At 36.5% G+C, this 17,180-nt stretch overlaps 2 protein-coding genes across 2 annotated transcripts in view; both read right to left on the reverse strand.

Annotated features, from left to right (window-relative positions):
* The window catches only part of cckbra (cholecystokinin B receptor a), a 29,378-nt gene extending 19,259 nt beyond the window's left edge, over positions 1-10,119 (reverse strand). Inside the window, exons 1-2 of the mRNA XM_053477137.1 lie at positions 9,775-10,119; positions 2,430-2,678 (exon numbers count right to left, since the gene is read on the reverse strand). Coding sequence (XP_053333112.1) covers positions 2,430-2,678; positions 9,775-9,928 — 403 coding nt within the window. The 5' untranslated portion in view covers positions 9,929-10,119. The remainder of the gene's footprint in view (positions 1-2,429; positions 2,679-9,774) is intronic.
* Positions 10,120-11,785: 1,666 nt separating this feature from the next.
* Positions 11,786-16,112, reverse strand: si:dkey-1h24.6 (T-cell-specific surface glycoprotein CD28). The gene is made up of 4 exons (XM_053477249.1): positions 15,648-16,112; positions 13,768-14,100; positions 13,478-13,602; positions 11,786-12,949 (listed from the first exon to the last, which is right to left on the reverse strand). Exons 1-4 carry the CDS (start codon positions 15,730-15,732, stop codon positions 12,779-12,781), a joined length of 714 nt encoding a protein of 237 aa, XP_053333224.1. The 5' UTR covers positions 15,733-16,112; the 3' UTR covers positions 11,786-12,778.
* Positions 16,113-17,180: the final 1,068 nt, after the last annotated feature.

The raw sequence follows: 17,180 nt of genomic DNA on the forward strand, positions 1-17,180 counted from the left end.
TGTTTCCCTGCCAACTACAAGAATAATAGTAGTAATAATACTAATAATTATTATTATTTTTATTATTATTATTATTATTATTATTATAACAACATCGCTGCATTCAACTTGATCATTAATGATAATTAAGCTCAGAGGTCTAACCTTGTACTAGGCTGACATTTCTGTTTCCAATTCGTCCCTCATCTATCTTTAATGTCCAGAATCAGATAACTGTTTGGCATGCCTACTGTGAGTTCTTAATTCTGGATGGTTATTTTCATGTTCAGTATTAAGGAAATATTATTACAATCACAGCCTGCTGGAACATTCGTGTTTGGCCAGGGTGTAATTTGCTGCCTTCAGAACAAAGCTATATTTTTACTCCACACCAAACAAAGACGTGCATGACAACCCGTCATAGATTATTAGTTTTCTCGGCCCACAGTACGAAGTCATGCAGAGAAAATGATATAGTCCACTTAAATAGTAACAGTTGCTGCCGCATACAATCAAATCAAAATCTCAACAGCATGCAAAGCCACCAGTAAAGGTTTAATAGGATAACTCTATGCGAGGACAATCATTTCACAAATAAGATTACCATCGGTCTTGTTGCATATTTCAAAAATCTAAATTCAGTGTTGCTGAAAAAAATAATAAAGGTCATTGTCATGGGATTTGTTAAGAGTGGTGGATGGGAAGGTAAATAGCATAATGATAGCACTTACGATAGTTGTAATACAGTGTTTACTGATGTACTGAATTGAAAATACAGAAAATATTTGGCCAATAAGATCGGAATTTGATAGAAAAAAACTGTTAGATTAAAGGAGAATGACCAAACTAAAGGTCTGGACAATTATTCGTATTGTTATTTGTGTTCTGTATACAAATTCCATGTCCTCATTTAACTGCTCCTCGTTTACGTATGAGCATTGCCAAAGCATCTCACCGTCACTGCATATTTGATGTGATTTCCTGATGCAAAACATCCAAATTTATCCAGGCTTCGGACCAGCACCGGGGGTTCTTGCGGGTCTGTCAGTGTCAAGAGTTGTCTCCTTAGCCGGGTATCCAGCTCAAACTCTAAGGCGATTCTGTTTTCTCACAAGGATCATTTTTATGGATATTAGCTTTACAATGGAAATGTTAATGTATATGCTAATGTTACTTTACATTTATTTGAACTCCATCATCCATACCCTACACATTGTCCCTTGTCAACTCCTTTATTTTTTGTGGTAAGTTACAACCATTCCAGTTAGCCTGTTCGCTAAATTCTATGTATAGTAGTGGCTTGACGCCTGTGATATGGCTGGATATAAAGCTGCCTCTATTTTGGCCCAAATTTTATGGCTTAATATAATTGTAACTCAGTTACCACAAGCTAACTAGCTTAGCTTTATCTTGACTACAATGCTAATGTTGCTTTACATTTTTTTGAACTCTAACATCCATACCCTAAACATGGTCCCTTGTCAATTTCTTGTGGTAAATTAAACCACCACCATTCCAGTTAGCCTGTTTGCTACATTGATGTAGAGTAAAGGGTTGACACCTACGATGTGGCTGGATATAAAGCTGCCCCTAATTTTGCCCATTTTTATGGCTTAATATAATTGTAACTGGGAAATGGGAATGGGAAATCAGGCTAAATAGACCAAAACCATTTTGTATCAGGCTGTAAACATGTTTATTTCTGTAAAGTTGGGCATTTTAAAATAGGACTCATTTTTTCAAAACTGGAGGCTGCCTATTGATTCTTACCACAATTTTAAAGCTGTGCTCCAAAATCTCCCCCTCATTCATAGAGCTATCTTAATCATCACACTTCATTTAACTTTCTCAATCCCTACCAGCTCAAATCTTTAATTGTTCTTTTTTTCCTAACAGTCAGTCAGTCCCACATATTTGCAGACAAGAATGACTCACAATTGACAGAATTATGGAGAAAACATTGGCAGCCGAACAGTTCCATGGTTTAAATTTACACCTTTCTGATGAATATCTCAAAGCCCTAACCACTGGTCTACGACTGCTCCTCCATATCTTAGGCTTTCATTAATGTGATTCCCTTCGAGTTTTGCTTTTGTCTACTTCGTTCTCAGGTTAACATGGTATCACAGTGCCAAATGAACACAATTAAATTGGTATTTCATAAGTATAGTAAAGGTTTTGATACAGTCTGTGCATTTTCTCACAACTTCTTCAACCTGAAACTGCATTATTGTGGGTAGTATTAGTTGTACTGTATAAGAACAAAAAATATAAAAAATTTATATATATATATATATATATATATATATATATATATATATATATATATATAGTACTGTTTGTGCTTTGAGAAATGCCAATCAATAGATATAATATAAAAATCCTCTTCTATACTCTATAAATCCCTGGAACGCAGTAGGTATCGAAAGGCCAAATGGAGAGCACCTCACCCATGAAATAGGCAACGGTCTTGCACATGGTGGCTCCGAAGATGAAGTCCTCCAGCAAATTAGGGATGAGAGTGAATGGCATGCAGAAGACAGCCATCATGAGGTCACTGACAGCTAGTGAGAGCAGGAAGGAGTTTGTGACGGTGCGCATACGCTTGTTCGCCACCAGCACCACGATGATCAACAGGTTGCCAAACACGCTCAAGAGGAAGATCAGAGAGTAGAGGAGAATCCTCAGTGAGTACATGTCTGAGGAAAGGAGAAAAGAGTCAGGTAATGGAAAACATTAATTGACCTCCTAAAAAGCAGAGAAAAATTATGTCCAGTCTGGAACTGCATTATGACATTAATGGGATTTTTAGTTGAGACCAGATCAAAGCGGTAGTTGGCTTTGTCATGGTAACCTAAGCTGATGTCATGGTTGATTAGTTTTTTATAAGGAAAGAACTCCTGTACAACCCCCATTCTTCACTGGCTAATATAGTTGCTCAGTGATTTAAAGAACTTGAGGCATCCTTATCGCAGATGTGGCACCCAGCAGCAATCATACACACTAAGCGGCAATCATGCGCACCCAGGAGCAATCATGTGGACAGTGACAAGAAAAAATATCCGGTCTGATTACAGCTGTTCAATGACTGAAATAATCAGCTTCTGCAGTTGTTCTCAGGAAGTTCAATTTCAGACACAATAAATCATTCTGGGCTGCATTCAGAGTTAGGTTATGCACTTGTAATAAGGATTTAATATTAAAATTGCTAACTTTATTATCCATGTCTTAGACCAGCTACAAACTAAGACAAGTTATTTTAATATACTGTAGTGATTTTTGGGCAACAAACTGCTATTGCACATTTCAATACAATAGATAAATAAATAAATGGATAATGAGGTGGGGGTTTTTTTCAAGCTTTGCATACTCTAGATGACTTACTTATCAAAGTTTTAATTGCAGCCCCTGGGTTCCTTGGTGCCATTTTTTGCATTATTATTTCTAAGCACCTGGTGCTGAGCTGTGCTGAGCTGTTTCTTATGTAAAGCCCCCTGAAAGTATGTGTCAGATGGAAGCTGTTACACATTTAGCAAAAAGGACCGAACGACACTTGAAAGGAATTGGGATAAAAAGTAAAATCATTTTTCTCAATTAAAAAACTATCGTCAAGCAGGATCACAGCCGAGGTGCATCGTTCACATACTGTAGCACATTAGCTGGTTCACATGGCATCGGCGTTACCCAAAAGACAAATAAAGTTAGTACTGTAAATGATAACTAATCACAGAAATAAACAGTTGAGCTCAGCAAAAAAAAAAAAAATGCTGAGGTTGGACAATAAACTTTTTTAAAAATTATAAAATCTAAAAATCGGAACCTCTTACTTGCAAATGTCACTTTTGATACATTATATATGGAAATAAGGAATAAAAAAAATCATGTTTGAGATTAATCAAAATCAAGGTAAAATGTAATAATCGTGATATTGATTTGTGGCAATCTTGTCACGCGCTATGTGGCGCCCTCTAGTATTTGGCACCCTGGCCGACAGCTTGTGTCGCCCCAGCCACGGCACGCCCCTGATGCATATCATTAAATTGTGCAGCTAAAGATAAAAAATGCTGCCTGCATCTACATTTTATAGCCTTCAATTTTATTTGATCTTAAAGCCAAATGTGTATGTTAAAGGCAGAAATCTAGATGTTATTAAAAGCCTATGTCTTTAAACTTCTCCTCAATGTTAATCTGGAGGAGTTAATCAGAGGGAACAACTCACAGTTACGTGCGACATTAATCGTATATATATTGGCTTTTTTGATTTTTGTTTTTTTTCTTTTTAATATGACATCTTGTATCTTATTTTATATTCCTGCATATCCACATCTGTTCTTCTATAGATTACCTTTTTTTTTCAAGGGGGTTTTGCACCACCAATTTTCCCGAGTTACATAACAGGGATCTAAAATCTTTAACAGAATTCAGCAGTGCATCATAATGGAGCATAGTTATTGTAGCTACGACACAAGATGAATAGTAGGACTTTGGTAAACAACATTCACTGGGATTCCCTAAACGCATCAGATTCCACTCTGTTCATTTTCAAATCCTTAAACTGCGAATTACTTTATGCATCATACTTTCCGAACATCAGCTGCAACCCTGTAACTGAGCAACTCAGACGCCGCTGTTTCTATTTCCCCAGTGTGACTTAGTCTGAGACGAACCCAATGCTCGCATTTAGAAATTTCACATTTAAGACTTTAAAACATTGGTAGTGCATAATGAAAGAAAATCTCATTAATCTGTCTCTGAATCTCTTGCTAGAGAACTGACGAACTTAGCTCCTCTCTCCTCAGTTGCCAAAATTGATAAAACATTGACTGAGTCAAAGAGCATTTTATCAAATGGTAGCTAGATTAGATTGGCGGTTTTCAATTTTCTTCAATTAATGCCAGTCAATAGGGCTCAGGTTTGCAATTAAGAATGATGCATAGCTTATTTGAAAAGCTAACCATGCTTACTTCAATTTCATGGCAATTAAATAGTTTCAAGCCAGTTTATAAGGTTCAGTGCAAAAAAGTATGAGTCGCATTACCTAACTTGACGGGTAGTGTTGCGCAAAGTATGCGAAGTTCAATACTTTTTTGATAGCATAACTTGGAAAGCGATGTGCTCTTTTCCAATGCATTCATTATTTTCTGTCTATTTAAACAGGTTAATATTATGCTCACATGATAATATGACTATAAAAACAGAAAAAAAATATATTTAATATCTAAAATTATGAATCGATGCTTTCAATTTCAAACAACCCAGTGGGAAATACTGTGTAAGTGGTAAAGTGCTCGCCCTATCATCCGGAGATCGCTGGTTCGAACCTCGGGTGATGCTGTTTTTCTCTCACAGCCGGAGGCACAGAGAGAGCTGATTGGCCGAGCTCTCTCAGGGGGGAGGGATGAGAGGTACTTGTGCTCCCACATTAGTCACGGCTCTACAGCCAATCAGGGGCGTCTGTGAGCTCGCGCACGCGGAAGGAGTGGCTAGCGCTTTCCTCTGAGTGTGTTACTCCAGCCCTAACGGTGCGTGAGCAAGCAGTTCGAAAAGATGCGGTCGGCTGATGTCACGTCAGAGGAAACACGTGATAGTCTTCGCCCTCCCGGCTGAATGGTAGTAGTAGCCTTAATGTGGGAGCCCCCTAGTGACGGGGAGGAATTGGCCACGACTAAATTAGGGGAGAAAATTGGAAAAAAAAAAAAAAAAAAAAGGAAATACTGTGTAATGGGAAAGAATGCATGGCCTATCTCCATCTCTTAATATGAGTTAATATATACTGTAAGAATCTTTCATTTTCTGACTCCTTGGTTGCAGATGACATATTTTTACAGTTATCAGTAAAAATATAAGAACAGATGATTTTAAGGCACTTAATATTTAGTTGCATATCCCTTACTCAAGCCAGCAACCCGTTGACATGACCAAACTGTTTTCTATTGTAATGTGTCCTCAGGCTTATACGGCATCATCCTGTAGGTACTGCTTGTTTTTAAAGATGTCTCCTTTCATCTCCTTTTTGAGGTAAAATGCATACTGAAATGATTTAAGATCTGGTAATTTACTTGTGCCAGTCCACAACCTTCTACTTCCAATTTTACTCCTGATGAGTGGTTCGAATCACGTGGTATGGCCCGTATATTGTTTGCTTTCTAAGTATTCTTTAAAAGGTAGAATGTGAGATCTGCAACCCTTTTTTATTTTGCTCTTTTGTCTCACATTCATCTTTTGATCTCGAACCCAAATATCTTCTGTTTATACAAAAACAAAAAAGATTCTGCCTTGTTGTTCCAATCATTCTAGGGATAACTGCAACTACTTTTGCACAAGACCAACATGATTAGGACTATGGGTATAATATGGCTCATCTACAAAAATTATTTCTTATTCTAATTCTGATCCTCACTTCGATTTGATTCATACAGTATATTGCCAAAAGTTTTCGCTTGCCTGCTTTCACATGCATATAAACTTGAGTAACATTAACCAATTCTTAATCAATAGGGTTTAATATGATGTTGGAACACCCTTTGCAGCTATAACAGGTCCAACTTTTCTATGAAGGCTTTCCACAAGGTTTACGTGTTTATGGAATTTTTTAACCATTCTTCCAGCAGCCCACTTGTGAGGTCAGACACTGAAGAAGGCCTGGCTCGCAGTCTCCGCTCTAGGCAGGTTCATCCCAAAGGTGTTTTATCAGGTTGAGGTCAGGACCAGTTAAGCTTTTCCACACCAAACTCACTCATCCATGTCCTTATGGATGTTGCTTTGTTGCTTTGTGCACTGGTGTGCAGTCATGTTGGAACTGGTGTGGGGTGGTTTTTCAGGAGTAGAACTCGACCCCTTACTGTACTACCAGTAAAAAAAAAACCTTGATGCTTAAGCAGACCAATTTTGGACATTTTGGACAATTTCATGCTCCCAACTTTTGGGAATGGCCCCCTTCCTGTTCCAACATGACTGCGCACCAGTGTACAAAGTGATTATATAAGAGAAGAATTAAGAATAGAACAGAATAAAGAAAAAAACCTACAGATAAACAAATAAATGAATGAATAAGGAATTTGAATGTTACAATTTAAGAGTAGTGAAATGATTAATCTTGAGTTTAAAACATTTTCTTAATGCTTAATTTGTAAATGTTTTGAATTAAATCCTTCTCTCATTAGAATTCCTGTCATTGATCTCTCCATGCACAAGCAAACAGCATGAACAATTGCACTACGCTACTGTGTATATGAACCAGATTTCTCTTTCCTCACTTCGCTGTTTTCTATGTTTTTGCCCTGTTCATTTGACTTGTGTCGCTAATGTGACTGTTAATTTATATTCCAAACTCGCTGCACAGCTGTGACTGTGCTTCTGAGACTGGGCAAATTTTCCATTATTATCAACAGGGTGCTGGCAGAAAGCAGGGTATGTAATACATCACTCTCACTTTATACAGATGTTCAGAGGCCAACACTGTGGCACATGAGGCTGATATTACATACCTAATCACCGGAGAGAACGGACATGCATCAGCGTTTTTATGTGTGTGTTCTCTCTCCTGCTCACTCTCTCTTTCTATCCCTCTCCTATCTCTGTTGCATTGGAAGTGTGTTTTATAGTTTTAATCTGGACTCCATTCCTATAGCTGGAGGGCACCAGAGTAATATTTGTTCACATACTAGGGCCGTTATTTAAAATTAATCCACAGCAGCTCAAATAAATGTTTTTCTTTTCTTTTTTCTTTTTTTTTCCAGGAGATGTGCTGGCACATGGTGGCTCAACAAATATCCACGAACAAACAGAAATTGGAAATTGGATGCGAAATTATAGCGTAATACAAAAGCACCCAAGTGCCATAACTGGCAAAATGCAAAATGATTCACAGAGCTGAACTTATTTTTGGCTGTGGAAGCTTTGTGTATTTCAGCAACTGATGATAATGATGATGACAAATTGAGGTAATTATAAAACATTCAAAAAAAAAAAGGCTTCAATGGATCTTTAGTTTGTTCTTAGTGTCCTAAAGCGGCTCTATTTTTCTAGAGGGTCAAGTGGAAGAAACCTCATTAGATATTTCTCTTATTATTATTATTATTTTTAGATTTTAACTTTTGACAAAAATATATATATATATCTCCCTTGATAAAGACCTATAAAATCGATACGATGCTGAAATTTTAGCATTGAAATAGCTTCCAACTTTCAATACAATAACAATTTGCTCGCCATCATTTAGATGAAAAGAGAGGGTTAGGGTGAGCATTAGTGTCCAACTGTTTGTGTAAATCAGAATGGAATTGATTCACATTGCCATACCTTGTTTAAAAGCTTACAAGGTTTACATACAGTACGATCAGCTTCAGTGATCAAGTAAACCCATTATATTTTAAAAGTGCACTTGAAAATCTATGTAAAATGGCTTTCAGAGGAAGCTATGGCACAGGTACACACTTCCACAGTTAGCTTCATGTTCCTCTGCAGTGGCACACTTACAGTACATACAATCAGCCAAAAGATGCTTCAGTGCCACATTACACAGTGTTCATATTGACCTCATTGTGATTTGTAATAAATTCTCATGGCATGCTAGTACAGTACAACACACAAGGGTTTCATCTATGAATGGGTACGCTTCCTTAAATGGCCTTAGACTGAATACATTCTGAAAAAGAAATCTGTTATAAGGTTTTATAATAATAATAAAAAAAAAAAAGTTGGGTGCTAAATAAAACAATTCTTCCTAAGAACACACATTATTGATACACATTCATAGCATTATGTTGCATTTTGGTTCTCTTTATCATTTTCTAGTGGCTTGATTACATTGTTTGCATAATGTCTTAAAAATGAATAATAAATGAACAATGAGTAACATATCTATCTATCTATCTATCTATCTATCTATCTATCTATCTATCTATCTATTTGCTTGTAGTAATTCTGCCATGTGATGTGTATTTTTTTTTTTAAACGCCCAGTTTACTGATTGCATTGCTTGTGCAACAGATTGCTCTCTATTATATTTCAAATATAGCCTCTCAATATTGTAATGCATTTACATAACACAACATTTTCCAGCAGTATACACATCAGAATAAATAAAGATTGGAAATACATTGCAAATTACTTTGGCAGTCCCGTATGTACAGCATATATGATATATTCATAAAAGAAAAAAATAGTAACAGAGCTGCTGTTATTGTGTTTCTTTTCATAGAGACAGCTGGGGATTGCAATTACGTACACCGCAAATTCCAAAAATGTTGAATGGAACCAGCAGGAATCCTATGACTCAAGTAACCATAATAGATCGTGTTGTTATAATGTGACATCGACAGGATCAACAGGTTCTTAGGATGAAAATCATCATTATATTCATGAAAGAATATATTTAAAACAAATTACAAGTTGATTTTTTTAAATAACTTTCATGACGCATGAGTGAGAAAAATACAGGTTCTGAAAACCATTCTCAAGAATGTTTTGATGTTTTGCTTGAAAGCACATATTTGGTGGGAGGAATCTGTTTCTCAATGGTTCACTAGTCGATTGATGGTTCTAGCTTTGGAAATAGGTACAGTTTTCCACAAAATGTTTAACTTTCCCCCAATTTATTTTTTTTTAAATGATCAATGGAACAATTTCTTCCTAGGCTTTTGATGTTTTATTATTATTTAAAAAAAAAAAAAAAAAAAAAAGGCTGTATGTTTATATTGTTTTAAAATATAATGTAACATTTTCTTTTGAAAGACAAATGGCATACGTTTCATCTCCATGTATCAAATATGAGATCAAAGGAAAAGAGCTCACCTTTAGATCGCGTGACTTGAAGTTTGGTTAATCCTGACGCATTGCTACAGGTGGTGTTCAGGTCCACGGTGGAGTGGTTTAATGGAGAAGCTTGTGGAGATGGTGCGCAGCCCCACAGGATGCCGTGACTCTCATTCATTTTAGGGAGATCCATGTTCACCCAGATATTGAGTTGAGAATAATCCAAACTAGAACACTCTCTCTAACGGATTAACACTTTGCGTTTATTATTTAGATATAAAAAATAATAATAATAAGAAGAAAAATAAGAAAAAAAATTTGCATTCATTTTCAGTAAGAATAAATCAAAGGCGATGTGGAAACATTGTTGCACTTCTGCGCACTGTGTCTCGTGGCTGAGAGGCTTAGAGCGATGCTGAGCGCAAACGATGTTCTCTCAGTGTGTGTGTGTGTGTGTGTGTGCGTGCTGTTGGGGAGGGTTAGAAGTGTGTGTGCGTGCGCGCGCGCGCGTGTGTATGTGTGTGTGTGTGTGTGGAGGGGGAACCTCGGCACTAGAAAGGGATGCACCATTTGGAGATCCCACTAGTCTCAGAGTGAATTGGGTTCTGGTTTATTTATTTATTTATTTTGGAACGTTTTTTTTTTAGAGATCTCTGTCGCCCTCTAGTGGAAAAAAACGGAAAGAAGAACAGAAAGGAGAAGTACAGTAGAGGCCCAGCGGCTTAGTGGTTACCTCACTGTTACCTCACACCTCAGGGGTCTGTGTGCTTGTTCTCCCTCAGCTTTGTGGGTTTCCTTCAGGGGCTAGGGTTCCCCAGACGGTTTGACTTTTAGGGTGATTGACGTTTCCAAAGTGAGTGCCAGAGGTTGGGTCTACAGCAATGTACAGTAACTTCCCTAACGAGAGAGAAGCAGAAGAAAAAAAAGGCATTATGTACAAGCACCGCCCTGCAAAAGTAATTGTAAGAGGGCCTTGGGGTTTAATTTAAGTAATACTAGCTGAAGTACAGTACCGGTCATTGACGGGAAAAGAGTTTGTAGAAATAGTTGAAAGGTTAAAGCTAAGAATAAGCTGATCAGCTTTATTGTAATCAGTTTTTATTTCAGGTTGAGGCCCACATACTGTACATGTCTGTCTGTCTGTCTGTCTTTCTCTCAGCATTACTTATTAATACAAAAAAATAAAAATTCTTTTAAGGTAGAGTATCTAATGCCTTGTTTACACTAAGTACTTTTTTCATTGTCAGCCAAATACACTCCCTGTTCGGTAATCGGAGAGTGAATCACAGATGAGAAATTATAAAAGTAGATCAGATAAAGATTAAGTTTCGTCTAAAAACGACTGAAGCGTGTTTAAATGTACTTATACCACTTCAGCGCTGTTCTTTCAGTGAGGAAAATATGAACCAATTCCAGTAAAAATATTGTTTCTCTTTTCTAATTAATATCTATCCGTGCAGGTGTTTGTTTGCATTGAGTATGTGGCTTATTAGTAGCTTCTTTTAAAGTAGATTATTAAATTTAACACATAACTGTTCATAACATCACTTTTACTTAACATGATGATTTCATTTATGGTGCAGGTTCAGCTTCAGGCAAAAACTTACTGCAAAAGTTTTATCAGATTCTGTCCAGCCAGTTTTGTGTGATGCTGTGACCAAATCTGGCTGGACAGACAGAAAGACAGACAGAAAGAAATTTTTTTGAGACTGGTTTCAGGTTCTCCAATGTATGGTAAAAATATTACTGAAAGATGAGTTCTGACAAATGTACAGAGAAAACCTTTCTTTTATTTTTATACAAATAAACCACAATGTTTTCCACTGGAAAACAGCATTTAAATATTCCATGCTTATTACAATAAACCTGAAATTAAGTTTGAAAAATAGACGGAGGCACAAAAACATGGTTTTATTTGACATGCTTCTATTGCCCCAACATGTTACCTAGATACTTTTTGTTGCTTTTTTTTATTGATTTTATTCTAAATCTTTACCACAAGAAAAAAAAAAAACATAAAAAAAAATCACTAGAAGAGTCATGAGGCTCCTACTGCACACTGTTCAGAACATGCATATGGTGTTAAAGCCATTATTTTATACTCTAGGTAGTGTATGTTTACAGTCAGCCCCACAGTGCACAGGCAAGAAAATCAGCAAAGAAATTAATACTCTTTATCATTATAAAAACATAGTATTTAAAAATCAAATAAAATATTTACATTTGGCAGACACCATTGTCCAGAGTGAATTACATTTTTATCTCATTATACATCTGAGCAGTTGAGAGCCTTGCTCAAGGGCCCAACAGTGGTAACTTGATTGTCGTATGGTTTAAACCTGAAACCATTTAAACTGTAGTCCAATGCCTTAACCAATGAGCTATCCCTGACCCCATTTCTGGAAATAAATAAATAAATAAATCACAGAATCCAATAATGGATTTAATCATCTAACACTGGGTTACCACTGCTTGGTTATTAACATATGTTATAACAAGATAATGACCCAAAACCTTTATCCAGATAAAATACAGACAAGGTTGCTGGGAGAATTTATTACAGTATGTTTGTGGTGGGTGCCAAAAATTTGCAAAAAACAACTTTGAAGCACTGTCTAGGCTACATGCTCATTTTTAAAAGGGAGCCAATAATTCTTGTGCAGGGAGCTACATGCTTTTACATATTTGGAAATAGATATTGATTAAAAGATAGAAGCTTTTAGGTAAGTTTATTACAGTAGCTATTTATAAGCAATGAAACAAAATGCGCGAAAAAACTAAACTCTATATTACATTTAGCCTACATCTTTGCTACAGTTCCTTCACAAATAAAAGTGTAGTTATGATGGTTGAATAAAAGTTTGTTTAGTGCAGCATTTCCCCTGTATTGCATATTTTAATGATCTCTTCGCTCCAACACACCTGACTGAACTCATCATCTAATTAATATACACTTTATCTGTTTCTAATAAGTGGATTCAAGCATGACGAACACAATAAAATGTGCGATGCTGGGGCAATTTGCTCGAGATGAGTTTTGGAGTTAAACAGATGTCCCTTTAGATTGAAGCTTCTTGTTGACGGCCGCGCCCTTGGCCGTGTCATTGTACAAGCTGAGGTGGTTTGGGTGATTGATGCCTTGCTTCTTTCGCCATCCTCGAGGCTTCATGTTCATGTAGTCATGTGAGGACATGTCTTCTCTTTTTAGACGGAACTAGAAAGCAAACACATTCTGTTACTAAAAATGAACATAAAAGTGAATTTATTATATGTTTCCTATATTAGTTACTACTACTACTACTAACAATAATAATAATACATCTAGGAACCTTTGTGGTTCAACTAGGGACCGTAAAGGTCAATGGTGACCATTTTTACAACCATGGTAGAATCACCAGTCAACATTCACACACTATGGGCAAATTGGAAGCACCAATTAGCCTAATCATGTTTTTGGACTGTGGGAGGAAACTGGAGTACCCAGAGGAAAACCACCAAGCACGGGGAGAACATTCAAACTCCATTCACACAGACGGTAATCGAACCAAGACCCTGGGGGTGCAAGGAGACAGTGCTAACCACCAAGCCACCATGCCGCTAAGTATTTTCATCATAATAATAATAATAATAAGTAGTAGTAGTAGTAGTAGGAGTATCATCATTCGTTGTAGGATAAAAACATTCAGGCTTACCGCTCTTATTTCTTTTTAATTTACTATTATGTAAATTATTTGACACTCACCCTCAGGGATAATGCAATGAAAGTGATTATCAGGCCATATATGCTCAGTGCCCCAAAGCCCACCCAAAAGGGCAGATGATTGGTAGGGGGTTCCACTATGTGTCTGGCGTGTGTACACCCATGTTCTTAAAAAAATAATAAAGTAAACAAATAAATAAATCTTACTCATAGCATAACACATTATCATTTTGTTTACCATTTCAAGAAAATTATCTTAAAATTTTATCTTAAATTATTATTCCTAATAAACTGGGAGAAAGCAAGAGAAAAAAATAATTTTTCGTACACACCTTCAACAATCACAATGATCTGAGGTTGCTCCGGGATCTTTACCAGTGGAGGCGGGTAGGCCTTTTCAGCCATGCATGTGTACAAGCCTGTCGCGTTCAGCGTCACATTGAGAAGGATAAAATTAGTGGTGTTGTCAGAGCTGTTCACAGAGTGCTCCAAAATGCGTCCTAAGTTTTCTTGGCTTCTTATTAATGACATATTCCCATACGTGATGGAGGCGAATTTATCATCACCCCTATGCAACGTGAACGTCATCTCCTCTGCTGTAAAACCGGGACAGGGCACGGAAACATTGCTGTAGAGCGGTACACGCCTAACATTTGGGATACCATCTGAAATAAAAAGAAAAGAAAAGGAGAAAAAGAAGTCATGATATCATATCACAAAAGAGATGATGTGCAGTCGGTTTTCAGACAAGACGAGTAACTCATTCATCTCATGAAAGAAAAGTAACAAAGGTTTCTGAAGAAGGACCAGTCTCATACAGCAAACTGGTGCAGCATGGGGAAAGGTGATTCCCTTTCCCCATATACACAAACTTTTTCTGGCAGTATAATCTACACCTCGTAAATCGTGATCTTACATTTCGTACAAGGAGTCGATTCCCCTATCTGTCTCAGAACAGATGCCTTCAGCTTATAATTCAGTGGTGGCTACAATCAGATTGTTTCTATTCTATTCTATTTTATTCTACTTTATTCTATCTGAGGCCTTGTCCTTTTACAATCCATCGGGGAAGTTTTAAAAGCTTCTATGTTCTTCATGGCACTATTAATACACAATTAAAATAGTTAAGATTTTTTGGTTACAATGTTTTTAAGGGTTAAAGTTGTATAGTTAATTGTCTTCACTTATTATAATGTAATACGTAAATGTGTTTTTCATAGACTTGAAGAATACCACAAACCAGCGGTTTCCTGAGTCCTTGAACTTTTTTTTTTTCTTCTTTTTTGCAACTTCTTGAGAGCAATATTATCTAATAATTATTTTCCAGTCTGTTTGGAAATATTAACACAAAAACTTGATTCTCAATTTTTTTTTTTCGCAGTTCTGCAGAAAACGTCTTTGAAAAACCTAAGGCCTCCCCACACACGCACACACACTCACACACACAGGCAGACCCAAGAAAACAAAACTCTGCTAATGTGCCAATAAATGTCTTCCCCCATGTCAGAGTTCCAAAACAATCTCTGTCTCTCGTACACCTTTTACACTACAATGTTTACAGACTTTTAGGTTCAATGGAGAAAAAGTGTCACTGAAGTAGAACAAAGGCACACAAGAGGAATGTGAGGAAAGCTTGAATCATCAGCTCACGGAAACTCTTTGACACTCCCTGTGTTGTTCATACTGAAATCATGGTCTTGGGGTAACCTTAACTGAACCTTCTTCGTGTGTGATAAATGATGAAAAACATCATGAACGTTGGTTAGATTTGCATATCTTTTACTTTAAAGTGGCACTTAAGAATCAGCAGTGTTTTTTTTTTTTTTTTTTAATTCCCTTTAATAAAGTGTAACCATGCAAAAGCAGAGCAGTTGGAATAACAACATGCATTGACATTAAGAAAGAGAAACAAGTATGTATAAAAGTGTGGCTAGGAAGCTGAAAATATAACCTAAAGCAGGTGTTGTGGTGGCACCATTTTGTTCAACAATGTACATACCATTTATATGAGGATAAAAATCACATCCTGTTTTATTTAAATCCATAAAACAATCCAGGTAACAGGTTTATCTCTGAACAGTCAGATTGTTTGCATTCACGCTTCTGTATGTAGGTACTGTATATTTATTTCTACATTATAAATTTGAACATAATAAAATAATAAGACCACCTGAACCGATGATTCGTCTACCAAAGGGTTTTAAAAACTCACCTTTCCAAGGGCACTGTTTCTCAGGGAGGGCACAGCTGAAGAGGAAAAGGGGCAGGAGGGTCGCATACAGCCAGGAAGTCTTCATCTCTTGTTACGCACTTTCAAGCAGAGACTTCAGTGCACCTGCTCGCTCGAACCAACGTGGTGCTGCTAAACCTGCACTCTTGATCCACTTTTTTTATACACTGCTATCCACTAACCCGAGTAAACATAAATGTTTTACCTCTGCTAAATCTTGAGCTTATTACATAGACAGAGTTCAGCTACACCATAGTGCAGTAGGAGAGCCGTTTGTAAAATGAAACGATACGTGCACAAACCACACTGCGATACAAAAGGCACATCCCCGTACAGTGTGCAGGAAGTTTCCGTCCTCTCCCTGCAAACTCGATCAATTTGCATGGTATGTGTCAAAATAAAGCATCACCTCTCTTCCTGCACACTTACAAAGGGTTTCTCTGTCAAAAAGTTAGCAGAGACCCTTAAGGTGTTGTACAATAAGTGGGTGGCTGAGTCACTTACCGTTGCTAAGATACATACCCAAGGTGATTAATGAAAGGCACAATAGTGTTACAGTATGTAGAGAGGGTTCAGTCTGGGCGTAGTAAATTGTACGAAATGTTTATGTCGATGACTGCTATGGAAGCAAAAGATAAGAATGATTAATATGATATACTGTAATTATGACACGTAACATTGCTTAAAAGAAAACCATAGGTGAACAAAAACAAAAACAGGAGTAAAGGATCAGGGTTGAATCAGGGTTGAATTTAAAACAGATTTAACTGCAACATTTTGAAAATACAAACACCTCACATCCTGCATCTTTTTTTTTTCTTTTAATGAATTGTATTTTCTAATAAATTTTTTTTTTTTTTTGTCTGATGGCTGCTTTAAAAAATTAAAAATAATCTGTAGCAAAGGTCAAAACCCATCAAATAAAAAGCTACATGTAAACTACAAATTTGGCACCCCTGCTTTTTAGACAGTATCACCTATGAATATGTGAATAGAATGCATGATGCTTTATTTATTATTAAATATCAATAAGAGTATAGTAACAATGAGGTGGTTCTGCTGTTGCATAGTTGGGTTAAAAGTAAGATATTTATTTTAGTAGGCTTTTTTTACCTAAAAAACGTAAGGTTGGATGTATTCACATTACATCACAGTAGAAATTCCAAAGCATGTATTTATTTAACCATTGTGTTGCATTAAATTATTTCATTTGTGTTTTTAGTCTAAACTAGGAAAAATATTGTAATAATATTGCCTTTGATAAATTTTCACATTATGTATTTACGCAACTCCATTCCTTGTTATCATCAGACGATTTGTATTTCTTTTTCAGAATGTTTGAAGGGAAAGCATTGTCACTTGATACGTATTTAAGAAAATCACAAAACAACAAATGATTCATTTTAAAAGGTAAAATGTAAAGTGCGTCTAAACAACAAAACTTCACTTGCATTACAAGGCGAAATGAACAGAATCACCATGTAAAACCTAATTTATTTATTTATTCATTTATTT

This window comes from Clarias gariepinus, chromosome 18 (assembly GCF_024256425.1).
Source record: "Clarias gariepinus isolate MV-2021 ecotype Netherlands chromosome 18, CGAR_prim_01v2, whole genome shotgun sequence".
Classification (NCBI taxonomy): Eukaryota; Metazoa; Chordata; class Actinopteri; order Siluriformes; family Clariidae; genus Clarias; species Clarias gariepinus.

What these genes read in the sequence shown, in the direction of transcription:
- si:dkey-1h24.6 (XM_053477249.1), bottom strand. Translation starts at nt 15,732, where the DNA reads ATGAAGACTTCCTGGCTGTATGCGACCCTCCTGCCCCTTTTCCTCTTC. An exon ending in GAAACAGTGCCCTTGGAAAG is followed by an intron (nt 14,101 to 15,647) that starts GTGAGTTTTTAA and finishes TTTTTATTTCAG; the next exon opens with ATGGTATCCCAAATGTTAGG. An exon ending in TCATTGCATTATCCCTGAGG is followed by an intron (nt 12,950 to 13,477) that starts GTGAGTGTCAAA and finishes TTTGCTTTCTAG; the next exon opens with TTCCGTCTAAAAAGAGAAGA.